Source organism: Callospermophilus lateralis, chromosome 16 (assembly GCF_048772815.1).
Source record: "Callospermophilus lateralis isolate mCalLat2 chromosome 16, mCalLat2.hap1, whole genome shotgun sequence".
NCBI classification, from domain to species: Eukaryota; Metazoa; Chordata; class Mammalia; order Rodentia; family Sciuridae; genus Callospermophilus; species Callospermophilus lateralis.
Genome location: NC_135320.1, coordinates 83,021,713 through 83,040,873, shown reverse-complemented (window position 1 = coordinate 83,040,873; position 19,161 = coordinate 83,021,713). Strand labels below are relative to the sequence as shown.

Sequence of the window (19,161 nt, the reverse complement as noted above, 5' to 3'; positions counted from 1 at the left end):
CTTTCCAATATTGAATCTTCCAAACCATGAATACAGATTTTCTTACTTTTACTTAGGCCTATAATGTTTCTAAATAAGATTTTATACTCAGCTATTCACAGTATTAATAAAAACCAAAGTGCATATAGATGTTGAAATTTATAGACAGTAACGTTTGTTCTCCTTTTCCTCTTAATGTGGTGAATTTCATGAAGTGGTTCTCTGTGCCACAAGAGAGTACAACAAATTTGGTGGCTTAAAAAGACAGAAATTTGACAGGCATGGTAGTATACACCTGTTATCCCAGCAGCTTGGGAGGCTGAGCCAGGAGGATCATAAGTTCAAAGCCAGCATCAGCAATTTAGTGAAGCTCTAAGCAACTCAGTGAGACCCTGTATAATTCAATTCCAAGTATATTAAAAAAACAACAACAAAAAAAGAAAAAACCACCAGAAATTCATTCTCTCAAAGCTTTTAAGTTCAGAAGTCAAATCTTGGTTGATATAACTGCACTCCTCTGAAGGCTCCAGGGCACAATCCTTCCTTCTGGCAGTACCAGCTTGGCCTAGGGCTGAATTACTCCAAACTCTGCCTCCACCTTCACTTGTTCTTCATCTCTGGGGGGTCTTAAAGCCCCATATTTAAGGATCCAACATTAAATCCTGATGTCTTATTCTGACATAATTTAGTTCATCACTTCAGCAAAGATCCTATTCCTAAATACATACACATTCACAGGTAATAAGGATTAGGATGTGGATATATATTTATGATGGGGGCCCTATGTACCCACTATGGGATTATTCTTTTTCTAAATTTTGAAATAATTTATACACATTTTTGGAGTTTTCTCTTGTTTTAGTTTTGATAAAACTTAGCAACAAAACATTCTGGTCCTGTCTTTTTTTCTTTAAGATCTTAAAATACTGATTAAACTTCTTTTAAAATTTGGAGACTACTAAGGTTTGTCCTTAGTTTGATTTTTGGCAGTTCTCCAAACCTTCCTCTAACCTTTAAAGTTCTTGGTATAAAGTTGTTTATAGCATCATCTTAAAGTCTGGAGCATTTGTAATTATGTTCTCTTCATTCCTAATGTTTATTTGTATGGTTCATCTTTTTTTCTGAGGCTTGTTGATTATTTTAGTTTTTTAAATAATTAAATTTGGCATTTTTAAATTCTTTTTAGCATTTTTTAGTTCAATAAATTTTGTTCATGTGCTTAAACTAGACTCTAGTTTTTTGGATTTATTCTTGATCTTTTAACTTCTTAAGTAGCAAGCCTCACTGCTGTTTTTCCTTTCCTATACACCTGTATGACAATACATTTTGTTTGGGTGTCCTTGTACTACACTCACAAAGTTTTAACATACAATATTCCCATCATCTTTCAGGTTCACATTTTTTTATCTTCCCTTTGGACTTTTTGTTTGATCCATGAATTATTTAGAACTATGTTGCCTAATTTCTAAATATTCAGGGCTCTTATCTTTTTGATACTGGTTCTGTGATAATACTGTGATCAGAAACTACAGGTCTATATTATACCAATTTCTACCATTTGCTAAGGTTTGCTTAAAGCTGTCTCATGTGGTCAGTTTTAAGAACCATGTGTGTCCTGAGAAAATCACACATTCAGAATCTGCAGTGTCTGCATGGACCTGTCACTCACAACATGGGTAAGGTACCACCTCTTTTATCTTATATAACATTTTTCACTTTTGTTAATTTATCTAATACCAATATGATGAAATTATTCAATGATAAAATGTAGGCATTTTATACAATAAAATATAAAGAGAACTGAATCTTTATCATGTGATGTTAACCTCTGATGTCTAGGAATAATTTTTGCCTTAATGACTACCTGTTAATAATACATCTACTCTAATTTCTATTTTTAGTCATTATTTACTTACCAAATTTTTTCCATACTTTTCCCCCAACATTTCTCAATTTTCTCCATCCTTATATTTACATACATCTTTTGTAAATAAAAGAGGACTGGATTTTAAAATCTACTATAATAATCTTTCTGATATGATTATAAATAATGATATATTTGGTATATAAATATATCAAATATAAATATTTGATTTATTTCTAATATCTTATTTTGTAATTTATATTTTTCTCTCTTACTATCTTCTTTGGATGTGGATGGTTTACTCATTACATTTTTTCTTCCTTTTACTATAGAAATTATACCCTGAGCTTCTATTCTTTAATACTTACATGAGAAATTTTAAAATGTACATTTAATGTATTGAACCTATAAGCCACAAGTCTGGTGCTCCTCCAATCAACAAAAGGAGCTTAAAGACAATGAAATACAAGGATGTGCCTCCCAACCTATGAGCCATTATTATGTATTTTTGTTCTTTATAATTTCATTTTGTTTTCCCAATAAGTCAAACTATGATTACACAGACAATGTTCAGATTTATCCAAGCTCATCATGTCTCCTTGCATCTCAGTCTTCCTCTTGTCATCATTTTCCTTCTCCCTTTAAGTATCCTTCAGGATTTCCTTTAGAGATGGAGTGCTCATAGCGAATTTCATCCTAAGTTTTTGGGGTTTTTTTAAATCTCTATTTCTCCCTCATTCTGGAAAGTTAAGTGACTCTATAAAGGAGAATGATTCCTTTGGTATTTGGAAAGTGCTTATTCAGAGTATCTAGTGCACCATAATGCTGAAAATGAAAGCCTAACCATTACAGTAATTAATTTACAGACCCTGGTAAAACAGAGGTGTATGTTTTTGAAATTACAAGAAAATGGGAAGCTGCAAGAATATCTCAGTTGTCAAAACATAGGGATCTTTTGTTACATCTCGATTTTGATAAAACGGGAGAATTAAAAGAATCTCAGAATATTAAGAAACAAGAATAACAATTAACATACTTACCATGCTGCTTAGATTTCTTTTTCTTCTTCTTCTTCTTCTTCTGTTTTGGTTTGTAGTGATCTTTGTCTCTCTTCTCCTTTCTTTCTTTATCCTTTTCTTTTCTCTTACCTAAACAATAAAAACAAATACTTCAGTAATCACAAGTAATCCTGAGTGGTCCCTCTGTGGTTTAACCTAACAGAAGCATTTATGGCTTCAGTAGCTATTCCAGTCACCTGCCCAGAGTGGATGGATTCAATTAAACTGCTCATGTCATGAGTCTGGAACTCCTGCTTAGTTTATTGGACTATAAGAGGGGATCTTCATTAGCAGTGCTGAGAAATCCCAATTCCTGACACCTTGAAGTTAATACAGACAGTGGTTAAAACCTTTAAACAAGTAATATATTCAATTCTCATGTGGCAAGAAGTTAAACTTCATTTTTTAATAAAGTCCTCACAGAGGAGGATCAGCATTTCCATACATCATTTAATGAGAAAATATTAGAAGATTTTTTTAAAAAGATAGACTGTTCTTTAGAATTTTTTTTTAATAAATTAATCCATATATAGCCCTAATCTTCCAACACTTTCTCTGTCTATAAGAATGAAGACTAAAAACAAAAAGGAAAAAAACACTTCATTATACCATTTTTCCTTAAAGTTTTAAAGCATTCTTCCCCCCAATTTGTGGACCTAACATAAATGGATACCCTAGAACATTTTATTTCAAATTAAATCAGCACATATATTCTAGCAGCTATGGTTCAACTAAGAGTGGTTTAGCCCACAATCTATCAACCACATTTGACCAACTTTCAGTGGCCCAACTTCCAATTACTTAAGCTAAAGAACAATGTAAGACTATAATCCATTACTGCATGCTTTTTTTTTTTACTGCATGCTTTTTAATAATTACAGGACAGAAGACAGAAAAGACAGTAGAAAACTCAGCAACCTTTTCATCAGACATGTTGAAGAAGAAACCCTGAAAAGAAATGACTAATGTATAATCTACCCTCTAAGTCTCAACAATATTAAGTGAAGGCTTATTTTGAAACAGCCATAATTTGAACTGGAGATGTTTAGAAACAAAGCAACTTCTCAGAGAAGTCAGACTCTCCTAACAATAAATACACATAAAATTACAAAATCTGTACTAAAGAAGGGTATATCTGGAGCCAACTAACACTGATAAGCAGTAAAGTGGAGGATCATGTATACATAATACAGCTTTAACAGGGAAAAGGAAGAGAAAGATTCCGTCCTCCCTCTATCAAGCTTTCTAGTCTTTTGCTTAAATATTACTTTCTGTTCATACCAAATGCAGTTGAGCTTTTTTCTTCCAACTTCACTTTTTTTTCTGTTTTCAATATCCCTGTAGATTAGGGAGAAAAGATGTAAATTTAATTAGAAAGATTAGAAATATGGGGCAATGATTTCAATTATAATTGCTCACAAAACTCTACACAAGATTCTCTTTGTTTCTAAGGAGCCACGTTATTTTACTGCCAGAATAAGAAATAAGGTGGAATTTCTTGCTTTCAAAAACCAGTAAGTTAAGGGTCATTTTTTTTGCTCCCTGAGACTACCCAGTGTCAATGCTGGTTCTACCATATTCTAAGAGATAAGGCCTTGAGTATGTCATTTAATGTTTCTGTACTTCAGTTTTCTTATTTGTTAAACATAAAGAACTCCCTGTGTTTTCATCAGGATTATGTGAATCAAAATATGTGAAATGCTCAGACCAGTACTCTTTCTCACGTTCTCTTTTGTAGTAGGGTAATACTTCGAGACAACAGCATTTCAAGAAATAGCATTACTATTAACCATAAGCATCAATGAAGATAACTGTCTGAAGCCACCAGTAAAAGTCTGCTATAGCAGCACCACAGCCTTTGGCAATCTTGAAGGTGCCAAAATACATTTGAGCAATGGATCCACGTACCATTTCTGCTTCTGTAGTTCTGACATGAATGCTACTCAGGCTATCCAAATGAAATATTAAACTTCACGTTAAAAATCACCATTTTTCAACAAACTATGTAAGATTTTTAAGCTAATATTTAACCTCTTCTTGCCTTAAACAAACTTATTCCTCTGAATTTCATCATGATTTGTTAGATAATAATAGCCAAAACAGAACTATTCAGCAAATTATTTTTGGTCCACATATAAAGGTAAACACAAGGGAATGTTCACACATAAAAGTAGTCAATCTTAATGTCACTTAGGTAATATTATCTAATAGTACAAAATACATTTTTAAACCAATATTGTACCTCCATAACAGGGTAGCTAACTAAAACAGATACCTTCAACCAAGCTTCTCAACTCATATTCAGTCATTCCCAATACTGACACCTCCATAACAGGGTAGCTAACGAAAACAGATACCTTCAACCAAGCTTCTCAACTCATATTTAGTCATTCCCAATACTGACACCTTATTTGTGGTTAGGGTTAATCTAAGCAATACACTATGGTGCATTTACAGTATTATTTTGTTTTATTAAGTTATGCAATAATATCATCTCCATTTATTAGTTTTTTTTATTTTTAAAAAATAAAAAATAATCTATAATGGTATCAAAATAGCATTTCATTCATCTTATTTTAAATACCTTACATAATTTAAACACATAATTTGAGTGATATTTTTACAAATATAAAAATATCACTCAAATTATATATATACCAATAAGGCTTTAATAAAGTTTCAAATTAATAAGAATAGTGGTAATCTCATTTTTTACAACACAGAAAATAAAAGGGACATCAGAGCAGAGAGAAATACAATTACATTTCCTTATTATCAAGACTTTTGAACAAATCAATCACTTTCTTTTTACTAATCCTGGCATCTTGAAAACCTCATTAGGCAATATTTTTTTGAAATGGGAAAGCATTTATGATTCAAAAAATAAGACATGTGGTTTCTAAGTTCTCAGTAGGCACAGAGACATTCGGAAGCAGTACTTGACAATGACTACTGGCTCTTAGGCTTTTCCTTCTCTGAAGCTTTGGATATCCAGGCCAAGAGATGGAGCAATTTGAGATGTCCTGGTGTGGAGTGGGGTATGAGACCAAATGAACTGTCTTATTGGGCCACTTCACTGACCATAATATGCTCCACTTTACCCCACCAGCACATGAAAGACAAATGCAGTGGCTATGGACCATTACTTCAGAACAAAGAATAGTAAAGGAGAACTGATGCAGTCAATCTCAGAATGCTTTCAGAAGAGCTAGTTCCAGAGTTGGTTTTCACATGTTCCAGTAGCTACCAAACCTTTTAGATATTGTTAAGTAGAAAAATTTCAAAAGTGAAATTGGGGAACTGGTCAAGGGTTGTTGACATTTTACACATGTAAGGATATTAAAATAAATATTCAGAAATAAAATACTGACTAGAATTTTGATACTTAACACACAAATAAACAAAATAGACCTATTCTAGAATTCAACAAAATATATACCTAGTTTTGTAAGAAATTCACTATAATGCTTTTATTTCAATACACCAGAATTTGAAAACCTGAGTACTAGAACATTAATATATTATGATTTTTAAACTAAATTTTATCAACACAACATTTTCTTCAAATAAACTATTATGTAGAAGTCTAATATATAAACAAAAAAGCAAAAAACAAACGGAGCTACTTTGAAGTAAAAGAGGTAGAACTCTGAATCACACCTGCTTACACAATTTCTAAATCAGAAATGTAGAGTGTTTTCTCAAGCCCTTTCCAGAGTGAGGGCTAACTACCCCAGACTCTTCAGTTTAAAAAAGAAAGGACCCCAGACTCTGTAGAAGCCAGAAACATTTGTGGTAGGGGTAGAGAGAGAGCATGAAGTCTGCAGTTGTAGTTTTAACAATTCTGATAAGTAAGTTAAAAAACAATTTAAAACAAAAAGGCTCTTAGTAAATTCACAGTTAATGTTGGGATAGAAATTAAGGCCATTTTAAAACCAGCCAATGTCACTTTAGGTTCTTTCTGTCATGCTTTTTTATAACACTAACTCAGACTAATAATCCCTGCATTAAATACATATACAATATTAAATAATCTCTATATTAATAAAACCTACATATGGTTTTTCCTTAGTAAAAAAAAGTATGTTAATCAATCATTAATATAATTCACAGGCTCTTTATAAGGGATTTACTAAGAAGAGCTGGACTATTTTAACTATAATGAGAAATTTACATATTTACTTACTCATATCAACATTTCATTTAAAAACTAATTCAAGATACGACTTTGAATGAAAATGAAGAAAAGCTTAATGAATTTCAGCTAAAACTAAACTAAATCAAATTACCTAATATTTACTGGCTTGATAATGAACATCCTGATAAGGTTATACAGGTACATTCTTCATATACACATGTGAATCCAATGTTTATATCCACATTAACTAAAATATTCTGTAATAAACAGACCTAAATATCCCATATTTATATACTATCTTGCTCAAAAATGAGAAAAATGAAGATCTAGAGGTATTTCTTTGAAATCAGGGCTATAACTAAAAAGATTTAAAACTATATTCATATAATTTTCATACAATTTACAATCCCAATTATGTCTTTACAGAATATGATCATTTCTAAGAATAGATGAAAATTAATAATCCTAACATATCATGATGTTTTCTTTGACATAAAGTTGGGCTTCATCAAATGCATCATTAATGGTATGATAAATGTTCAGAATTTTAAAGCCCAAAGTGACTACAGACTTCATACACATGAAAAGTTGAGTTTCAAGGAGGCTGATCTGTTTAATTTTTGCTTAAAGAAAGTAAGAAGACAGGGCAGGTGGGTGGTTCCTCCAGCACTGCTCTGTGGATTTACTGTCAACCTAGCCAAGATCACCTAAAAAGCCGTCTCTCAGCCTAAAGCCTCCTAAGAACAATCTTTTCTTCTTTTATCAAATAGTACTCGTATACATCTTAAGTGATTTACATCTTACATTAAAATTGTTGTTACTATTCATTTTTAGCTTTATGTCACTTGTAGATCTCAAATTCCTTAGGGCACATTATGTATACTTGTGCACGTATAGTGTTCCCTACCTGAAAACATTTTGATGAAGAATAGATGTGTGTGGACCTAAAATCCCTTAGAAGACAAGAAATTTTTTTTGTTGTTATTTTGTTTTTTACAAAAGAAAACTTTTTTAAAAACTTGATCTACTCTATATTCCCAGACATTAACAAAATTAAATTCTTCTGAGACTGTATCCATTCCTCAAATTGTTTGGCTCTGTTAAATAAAGCACTCTGACAAATAAAATGAAAATAAATGTTTTCCAAATCAATGTTTTACAAATTTACAATCACTCTTTTTTGCTAATGTGGACAACATAAGTATTCCTAACCTTGGTTAGTCATGTTACCATCCATCCCAGTGGAAGAATGTAGATGGATTAGTGCAAATGCATTCTCTACTGGAACAATAATGAAAAACAAAATTTTAACCTGTTATGAACAGGTATATATAATGATTGGATCATTTGCATAACCTCATCTACTTCAGCACCACTGCTAAGCTAAGCATTGCTCATGTGTCTTGTACACAAAAAAGACCTGTTTGCTGAGCTACTTCCCAGTTATCAATTAATATTCTCATCATTCTAAATTCCTCAGGAGTTTCAAATTAACAAAAAACACCCAGAAAATGCCACTGATGTGTTATAGTACATAATGCTTTCTAGAAAAGCTTTAAAATTAAAGAATAACCAAATTTCTTTTATAAATTAGATGAATAACAACCAACCAAATATATATAAAGAACAATAACAAAAAAACTTAGTGTCTCAACTCTAAAACTAAGTTGGAAGGCAGAAGAACTCCAAAATACTACAAAAGAGTGTAGAGAGGGTAGATGGCAAAAATATTGCAAAAAGTATGCAAATCACTTATAACTTCAATGCAAGCAAACAGGCTAATATTTTTTAATCAAAAGCTGTTCAATTAGAATATGACTTAAATTTCATTACTTCCATCAAAAGATAAAAAACTTAAAAAGTGGTCATAGAAACAAATTCAAATACTATGTATAATCCTTTAATTAAACTTACTTTCAGTAATTAACATTTAAGACCATGCATTGCTTACTTGATGTAAGCAATTAAAGTGCCAACTGCCAGAGGGTCTTCCACGAACACATCTAAAGATCCATCACAAGATAAATCTAAACTTCTCTCCACTTTCCCAGGAAACTATCTTATTACATTTACTCCCCAAATAGTTACTACTTTTTATTTAAAAAGGAAATAAAGACTGGAGTGTATTCCCTCCACCCAGTATATTTTAACCACGATGAAGAATAAGAACCACATCCCAAGGTAGTCAGGTACATCTCTATAAATATGCTCAAAATTCGGGGAAAAAACAGAGACTAAGTTAATTAGGAGCAGAATCACCTGGGTAAAACATTTCCATGCATAATTATCACTCTGATATTTTAGGATATGTATAATCTTAGTAATTGTATAGCCACTTGTATTGATCTATAGTTCAGTCTTACCAGTATCAGAAAATTCGTATGTCAAGAAAAATATATTTTCACGTGCACATCTAAAAATAACTTTTTCCAATGGATACATATCATTATAAATTCAACATGTTTTTTCATCTATTTGATACAGTAACAAGTGACAGAATGTTAAAAAATTACATAAGACCTTTATCAGGAAAAATATACCAAAAGGTTAATGATAATTAAGAAATATTGTGGAAAGGGGGGAAAAGAAAAATTAAGTGCCCTAAGAAAAAAACAAACTTAGAAAAAAATGTCCAAAGACAATGGACCATATTTAAGAAATCATAGGAAATATTTCAAAACTTTCAAGTCTTCAGATGTGACTCCTGTTTTATTTTAAAACAAAATAAGGAAAAACTATCATGTGTAAAATACTTTAATCTTTATAAATAAAGTAGAATTGTAAATATTGTATATTTAATAGTAACATCTTTACTTTGAAAGAATTAAAGGCAATAAATTCAGAATAAGTATATGTTTCTCAAGTCACCTCTATCATTTTATTTCAATATACACCACAACTAGAAAAGAGCAAGTAGCATCAAGCCTCACACTTAGATCATCTAAGGAGCTGATAAAGTAGTTTCATGCAAGATGCTGTTAAATACCATTATCACCAATACACCTACACCTGGCTGCAAATCAAAAAACTGCTCTATGTTCTCCACTTCAGAACAGACTCAAGTCAGACCTCTTTCACCTATCCAACTCCAAATCAATAATTTACTAGAAAAACATCTGAAACTAGTATTTGCTTTTTAAAAAGTTTACACACACACATATTCTTCACATGGTTATAATTCTGTGAAACTTATAAATAAAATAATGCAACCATATATGGAAATTATGAATTAACACTGTTAGATTTAGAAACTCAACTTGATAAAATACCTCCAAATATGCTTTCAGATTACAAAAAAAAAAAAAATAGAAAATCATCCAAAAACTGTTAAGCATTCTGATTTTACATATTAGACTCCCCAAATAACAATGACAAATTGCACTGTATCTGGGGATTCTGCTCCTAACTATGGAATTACAGGTAAGATACAGGTATAAGGTTAAATTCAAACTAAGTGCTTCTCAATTATTAAATTCTATTAAAGTCTTCAAACCTAAGATTTGATCCCATTAAGTAACTTCTAGCTCCAAAAGTCAGAATTTCCTTAATTATAATGAGCTCTAATAATTCTAATTAGAAGTAAATACATAAGAAAGAAGCAAGTAAAAGCTATCAGTGACAAGGAAAGAAACAAGTCCAGGGAATAATAATAAAGAAAGTGATCTCATCAAAGAAGTTTTAAACCAACAGAAACTATCCTCCATATATTACCTGTAGGTATTTATGAAAAGAAATCATCTAGGAATGAAAATGCTTATACCCAGTCACAGCAAGCCTGTTGTAAGTTCTCCATACCTGCTACTGCTGGAGCTCCTCGCCCATCAGTCACTGCTTTGGAAGAATGATTGCTAAGCCTCTGTGTATCTTCCTTTTCCACCCTGGAACATTCATTGTGGAGAGATGAATCGGGGGCTAGTGGCACTGCAACTTCTGAACCACGACTTAAGTCAAGAGGGAGACAGGGCCCCATCTTCTCAAGTGGTAAATGTACAACATCAGGCACTACATAAAATAAAGAATGTAACATAATATTAACATAGAGAAAATGGCCCCATTACTATCAATACGGATTAGTGGTATTTAAATATGCCTGGCACAAAGAAGGCACCTGATAATATTTGTAGAATAAAGTGCTTATAAATCCTAACAGATATAAGAAAGGAAAAGCAGAAAATTTTAACATTCTAATAATCTTTATATTTTAGTTTTTTCTTTATCTTCCTTTATGTTTGGTTCTATAGGAAATCAATATACTTTACCCTCTGGTACTGAAGACTCTTGCTGATTCTGAGAACTGATGGACAATACTTTTCCATCAGTGGCTGAAGAGGGAGAAGAAACCTTTTCTACAGAATCATCAGGCATGGGTAAGGTGGCTAACCGCTGAGATCTTCTTCTCCGCTCACTATGCTTGCAAGGTCTAGGGGGATTCACAGGCTGTGGAGGACCTAGAAAAAGATCTTCAATGTTCACGAAGCAGATACATACAAGTATCATCTTATAATATTTAAGGAGATAAATGGGAAAAATGATTCACATTCTGCCCTTTGGTGTTGTTATAAGATATCCACAAGGAATGGCATGTTCCAAAGGTAATCAAAGGCAAAATGTGTGCCGTATTCACAAAATGAGTTAATCAAAAATTCTAAAATCTCAACTAAAGGAAAATAAAATGGAAACTAATTTCAAGTTGCTCCCCCCAGTGACAGACTATAGTCAATTCTCTAACTGCAGATCATTGTGTAAACTCCCATTTTTCCTTTGGGAAAGTAATCTCTTTATAGCAAAAGCACTAGATATATACACGTATATATCTTTTATATGTATATATACTCTTTTGCTATATTCCAAATCTAGACAATCTAAGGAAAAAAAAGGCAGGGGACAGAGGAGACAAAATTCTTTAGACACATTATAGTCAGTGTTTTGCTTTTCCTGATAAAGTAAAACTAATGTAAATAACTATCCCATCTTCATCCCCCCAAATGGATTTTTTAGAAATATATGTCTGGGCCTGATTCATTAAAAAAAAATTGAACACAAACAAATTATTCATTTTGAGCAAATAATGAGAATTTTTAAAAGAGCATGACACTATTCTTGCCCTTACTTTTTTTTAAAACAACTTACATAGTCATTTAAATGTCTTTTAACCATATGATACAAATGTTCGAAAATCTTCCTTATTTTTTTTTTTATTTGAGATTTCTTCTTACTCTTAGTTGGCATACAGAATGGTTTGAATAGGCAGAATTATATAGGCCAATATACTCATGCTAATTTAGAAAATAGAGTGGTATGAAGAAGTTGATATTTTGGATATTTAAGAAAAATTTGTAACAATCAAAATGAAAAAGACACTGTGATAATGGGAAAAAATAAAGAATATAATTCAATTGCTATGATACTATGGTCATAATACTAAGATATAAAGCAATTTCAAAATAAAGTGCTTCTAGTGACATTATTATATAAGTGCCATACTGGAATGAAGATTGCAAGGAAACACTTTAGTTTTTGTTCCCATCCTTTCTTCTGACTCATTTAAAGAACAAAGCAAAATCAAGACAAAAAATAAATTTTGATCCCAAATTGAAAAATATGGCAAATTACTGGGAAAGAGGTTACTATGTTTAATTGATCAAAAGTTTTCTCAAAGCCAACATCTTTGTTCTTAAGGCACAATGTGGAATAGATCATAAGGAAATGTATCATATTCATTTACTGATGATGTTATTAATTCATTTGTTGTTATAAAGAGCTAAAGAAAAGTGTCATTTACCCAGTAACTTTCCAAATAACTGCTTTTTACATCTCTAGCCTGAAATATGAAACTAATATGAGAAACTCTGGCTCTACATAAATTTTGTCTCGTATATAACCAAATCCATGTTGAAAGAAGACTTTTTCAGAAGACTAAGTTAATTCTTGAAAGATCAGTAGTACTGAAACAGCAAAATCTTTAAAAATATAGTCAAGGAGGCATTCTTCTCATTTCATTAAAAAGACCAAATTCAAGTCTGCACTGTTAACAAAAATAAATAAAATGTATTTCAGAAGATTATAGATAGGTGGGGATACTAACTAAACCTATCCATAGGAATAGTGTTAGGAGTTAAGTAAAAATATCTACATGGACCTTTCTTTATCTCTGTTTTTTGGGGAAGAGTAGGTTTTGTTTGTTTGTTTTTTGTAATGAATCAGGCCTCATTGAGCTTGGATTATTAGTTGAGGAGAGTGCAACTGCAGTGGAATTTGGGTTACTAAGATGTAAGGTTTCTCAACCAGCAGAACCAGTAGTACAGTCTGTGAACAATAAATCATAAGAAATGTCTACGATTTTTGCCCCTGAAATAGTTTGCAGCCTTTCCTATCATACGCATTTAAGTTTGAAATTTTCAAAACAACTTCATAAAAATACAATATAACTACAATCAAACTTTTTAATGTATCTTATAGGATAAGTAACTATTTTTTAAAAATCTGTGCTCACTAGATTTATTTATCACTGAAGAAGAAAGCTGAGATACAAGCGTCAAATCCTCGACTTGTATTAATTCTGGGGAAAGTGGTGATTTAGGGGGTTTTATACACCCAGAAGAATCTCCAGATTCATGTTTGCATTTCTTGCTGCGAGCCTTCCCTGAAGACAAAGTTGAGGATAACAGTGCAGGTTTCTGAGTGTTGGCAGAACTGCTAATGTCAGCTTCATTTTTTTTCTGACTTTGAGGTTTAGGTGAAATCGCCTGAATGAATAATAAAAAATTGATATTTTTATTTTGGTTTCTTCATTTTTGTTTTTGTATTCTATTTTGATTGTTAAGCAACTTTAGTATCCAAAAACATTGTTAAGCAACATATAACATTTCTATTACAAATGAAAAACCAAAAAGAACCCCACAAATTATTAACTAAAAGTTGAATAGGCTGTCTTTAAAGGGATACTGTCGACTTTTCACCTTAAATTTTAACATACTATCCGTAATACTCTCAGAGTATCAAACATTGTCTTATTGAACAAATATTTTCAGTATTAAAATATGACTCCTGGATCCATCATTGCCAATGGCATTAATAATCATTAGGTAAATAAGTAGCAGTATCACTTTTGGAATCAGAGAAATACATTCAAACTTTTGACTTTCAGATTTTTCCTATAAAATAATTCAATTTAAAAAGTTGAATGTGGACATTTCCCTTAAGTAGACAGTTTCCCTTTAAAGAAAGATCTCAACAGGAAAACAATGACCAAATTAAGGAAACATTATCTTTAACTCATTTTAATGCTGAAAGCTAGAGTTTCATAAGCATAATGCATCATGAAATCAGAGCCACCAGCAATAGAGAGTTAAAAGACTAAAAAACAATACAAAACAAGCAACAACAACAACAACAACAAAAAAAAAAAACCAAAGAGATAAAGTGTAAGTTAAAAACATTGGATTCTAAAACAAAATACGTCGCATTCTTAGATGAGAATTTTTACCTTCTTCCTGCCAACTGATACTTTTAAAAAAAAATTAGAACTGTGTCAGTTCTTTCATAAAGAATATTTTTATTCACTTGGCAGTAAAATTTTCTACATATGCAAAAATGTGTGAATGTGTTCACTGTTCAAAGATAATAGAAAATAGCCACATTGGATGGGTTTGTACCCTATTGTGAGGAATGCCTATATTCTCTATTTCTGATAACAGGTATCTGAGAACAAATAAATGATACACTTTAAAAAAATCCATTCCATGACAGGCCATTAAAAGGAGTAAAATAGCAAAGTTGTTAACTAATACCATGAGCAACATGCTTGTTCCCAAGAATGCTTTTGACTTCCATGTATTTTGGGAGGGCTGACCATCAAATTTGTAGTCTGCAGTTCTCTGGAATATGAAAGATTATTGCCTGGGGACCAAATTAATAATTCTGTTCCCATTAAAGTAAATGTCACTTAAATTTTGGTGGGAAAAAGTGTACATCTGGTTATGTAGGGCACTGCTGGATGCTTTACAGATGGCATGCTGGACATACCACAAGAAAGGCCTGCTGTCAAGGGTCCCACTCATTCCGTTATCATCATTTCTATTCTTGGATTTACTCATTATACATGTGTATAAGTGGTATTAGTCATTTCAAAAAGTACTCTATAAATGGGAAATATTCCTAAACTCATCATAAAAGGTGTTGCCAGAAAAGTAATTAGAGCCATTACTTGTAAATAAACAATTTTATTGTTCATCTTCACATATGTGAAAGACATCACTACAGCATCCATTACTCTCGAGTTACAAAGTTATAAAACAAGATTTTTAAACTTAAATTAATATCTTGATAAGATGCTTAACTTCTAAACAAGGACAGATTAACATTTTTTAAAACTTACTGAATTATTATGCATCTAATGCAAATTTTATCCCAAAGTAAATATAACATGACATTTCCCTAATACAATTAAATAATGTATGATTAATAATCTGAGAATGGGGTTCAAGACCAAAGTTTGAATGTTGTAAAAATATAAATAAAATAAATCCATTAGCACAGTAAATTCTGGCTATAGGCCTGTTATCAACCTGTCATGAGTGACAATATTTTGACAATATTTTGACTCATTAGGACAATAGAAGTTGGTGACAATCAACATCTCCCTGTAGCACTATTGTTGATACCAAATGAGATGGTAATTAAGAACTGTATAACTCGGCTTTTTAACCCTGAAGCAGGGCTAACATGTAGAATAAAAAGTAACAGTTTAGTTATAAAACATTTTCACATTGAAATCAACCTGAATGACAAAAAATGAGGAACAGCATGATGTTCCTTAAAATCTAAAATAATTTACAAAGTTTTAATTATTAGTCTCTGTTACAAAACTGGCAAAGGGCTTTCAAAAACTATTTTTAATTATGCAAATACAAATAGCCGAGTTATTCCATTTTCCTCTATTTCCTTTTTAACTCAATCAAAATATCATTTTCTGTACTTCTCTCTGAAATGGGTGTTGTTCTCTACCTCACTTCCACATAAGTAATTTTCACAATCATATTCACCTCACAGGATTGTGCATAATGAAAGATTGACATTGTAATGAATTTTCCAGAAACATTTTATTACCCAAGTCCCTGATATATTGCATTCTGAAGATACCATAACAGTGGTGAAAGCACAAAATATTGTTATATCTGGGACGTTGAATATAGTAATACACAGTAAAAAAAAAAAAGTCATTTAAAATTTGGCTTATATACTGACAATAACGGCAAAGACTTAACCGTTTGCTGATCACAGAAAATCAGAAGGTATGAGTCACTGACATATTAATCAATGGAAAAGGTGATTAATTTAATACAACATTAAAGGAGGCACCAAAACAATGCACTGTTATCAAACCAGGCCTAAAATAACACTGAAAAACTCAATACAATATCAATTAAATTTGGACTGTTCTTTAAAACGCATATAGAGAATAGCAAAAGGTACTCATTTTAAAGTATTCTTTATTAGGCTACTAATAAAGAAAATCAAAATAATACAAAAAGGATATATTAAAACTACATTAAGGCTCAGATTTTAAAACAGGAGAACCAAGGAAATCCATTTATGGCTATTACTGTGTTCTTATAGTCTTACAGTGCCTAAGAAGTTAAGCCCTTCGAGAATGTTAAAGCATGCACAGTTCAGTATGTACAGGTATTGTGGGAATCCGAAGGTAGCCAAGGCAAAATCTAGCAACTGCAACCTTCACTTTTAAATTCCTCTATTAGGTGGTTAAAGACAGACCCTTAATAGTTTTTTAAACTCTCTTTTTTATTGTAGTTATTAAAATATACATCCTAGCAAAAATGTATGGCTCATTGATCAATTCATAAAACACATAGTCTAACAACACCAATTATTACAATATAAAAGAAACTTCTTACAAAAGAAGCTTTATTTGATGTCAAAAAACCCTGTTTTAACTCACAAATGAAAAGTATTTGTGTAAGGGTCTTTTTATAAGCTATTTAAAGGTGATCCAGCTGGAAGCATATACCCTGGGATGCCTGTCTCCGGACCTTCAAAATTTTGGAGACAAAGGCTTTAGTGCCAGTCTATTGAAAACAAGCTCTAATGAAGTCTGTAGTTTATCTGTATAATACCTTGGAGAAGGCAGAGTTAAAAATGTATCATCAATTAATTAGTTTCCTATTCCCATATATGATCAAAAGGGCAATGTCAATTACGTGGATACTACAGCTCCGTGATCATTCCAGTGGGAACCTTGAAAAAAATCAAATGCTACCATTTCATACCTGCTCCAGCATTGGAGCTGTTTCATTGTAGTCTTCTTTTTTTTCAGCACCATCCACCCCAACAGCTTTGGATGCCAACAAACCTTGAGAAAAATTGTAGAGATGTCTTATTAGAAAAAATATTTTCACCCTCATTAACTTCTCAAAAATTTTAGCAGTTGAGATTTCCTGTACTTTTTTAATACATAGGAAGTAAATCTTTCCAATGTTAACTTTTCAAAAATGCAAATATCTTTAATAGTAAGTAAGGCACTGAATCATAAGAGTTGATCGCGTAGCGGTGAAGAATTTTTAAATGACTCTGGAGATCCTTACGCACACACATACACTTATTTTGTACCGATCTTAAATTTCATGGCTTAAAAAACCCACATTAAGATTTCTTAGATGGCCAATACTCACAAAACAGACTAGAATATGAAATAACTTTATTGTATTATTAGCTAAAAATGTCCCAAATTTTTTATTTCACTGAGCTCCTTTAAGTTTATGTATTTATTATTTCTGCACCCAGTTGTATCTTTTCTTCCAAGTTTCAAAACCACTGGAAAATTCATTTTCCATTAAGGGAAAAACAAGTGTAGATCCTTCATACAATATCTGAATTATAGCTTTATTCTATAAATAATGAAAGAAATTGTAAGTTTCAGTTTACTCCAATATAATATACCACTAATCCTCAATTTTAGAAGCCAGAATACTTTATTTATGACATATATATGTGTGTATGTGCAGATATACACACACAAAACATCATAACTCTAATTAATAAATTTTAGACATTTACTTGGTTAAAATTTCTTTGCTAAGTCTGTCAGCACATTCAATGAGGATGAGTTTATAAGCTCTCCATAAAAAGTTGTGTTTTTGTTTATGGCCACACTACTGATAAATGCTTACCAAAAATCATTTGGCCACTCAAAATCAATGGTTCAAAAGAAGACTTTTTAAAAACTGACAATATTAAATTTATTACAGCAATTATACCACCTTTATTTACTAAGTTGTCTACAACATCATTTCACAGGAGGAAAAATTGCCCCAAATATTATATAACACAGAACTATCCACAGGGAACATGGGCCATGAGATAACCACCTACATAGCTTGTTTCTGTCTCATATGACATAAAATGTAGATTTAAATGGGAAAAATAATGGTGTAAACAATTTTACAAAAAAGTTTTTAAACTGTAACTTCAATCTAATTCTGAAAATATTTTTACATGACTAAAAAGGATTTAGCATGGAATATTTCTTTAACAATTAAAACTGTATTCACTAGGTTTTTCTTCTCAAGCTAATCAATGAATGATTGAAATTAAAGAATAAGAATTAGGGAACCAAGTTTTGTCAAAGAACTTAGCAGAGGTTCTATTTCTAAGGACTATTTAAACAGGACAAATATTTGCTAGTCATCATATCAAATAATTATATCTTTTATTTCCTTTAGTATAGATGGTAGAGAGAGCTTTTAATACTCATGAATAAATGGGATGAATCACAACTATAAAGTTAAAAGTAAACCAAACAATTCAGCTTTAACCTGTGAATTTACATTACACAGTACAGGCCCAATTAAGTCAAAGCCATTCCCATGTGTTGGTTTCGGAAGGAAAAATAAAGCCCTATAATGTGCTTTAGAATGTAACAGGATATTTAAGAAAACTACTTAAAATAGATAGACTAAAAGAATACTTTGCATGTAGAGAATTCAAAAGCCCAAGTATAAAGAATTTTGTAATACTTTATATACATAATAACTTATTATTACTAAATATAAACAACAAAAAAGGATAAATAATAAAACATATGCTTAAAGAGAGGAGTCTTATTT

At 31.4% G+C, this 19,161-nt stretch overlaps 1 protein-coding gene across 15 annotated transcripts in view; it reads right to left on the bottom strand.

The window, feature by feature from the left end:
• Phf20l1 (PHD finger protein 20 like 1) overlaps positions 1-19,161 on the bottom strand; it is a 69,463-nt gene that overhangs the window by 21,412 nt on the left and 28,890 nt on the right. For all 15 annotated transcript variants that reach the window (XM_076836372.2, XM_076836374.2, XM_076836375.2 and 12 more), the window contains 6 exons: positions 17,326-17,408; positions 13,533-13,785; positions 11,299-11,487; positions 10,835-11,041; positions 4,183-4,239; positions 2,884-2,991 (listed from right to left, as the gene is read on the bottom strand). In XM_076836372.2, coding sequence (XP_076692487.2) covers positions 2,884-2,991; positions 4,183-4,239; positions 10,835-11,041; positions 11,299-11,487; positions 13,533-13,785; positions 17,326-17,408 — 897 coding nt within the window. The remainder of the gene's footprint in view (positions 1-2,883; positions 2,992-4,182; positions 4,240-10,834; positions 11,042-11,298; positions 11,488-13,532; positions 13,786-17,325; positions 17,409-19,161) is intronic.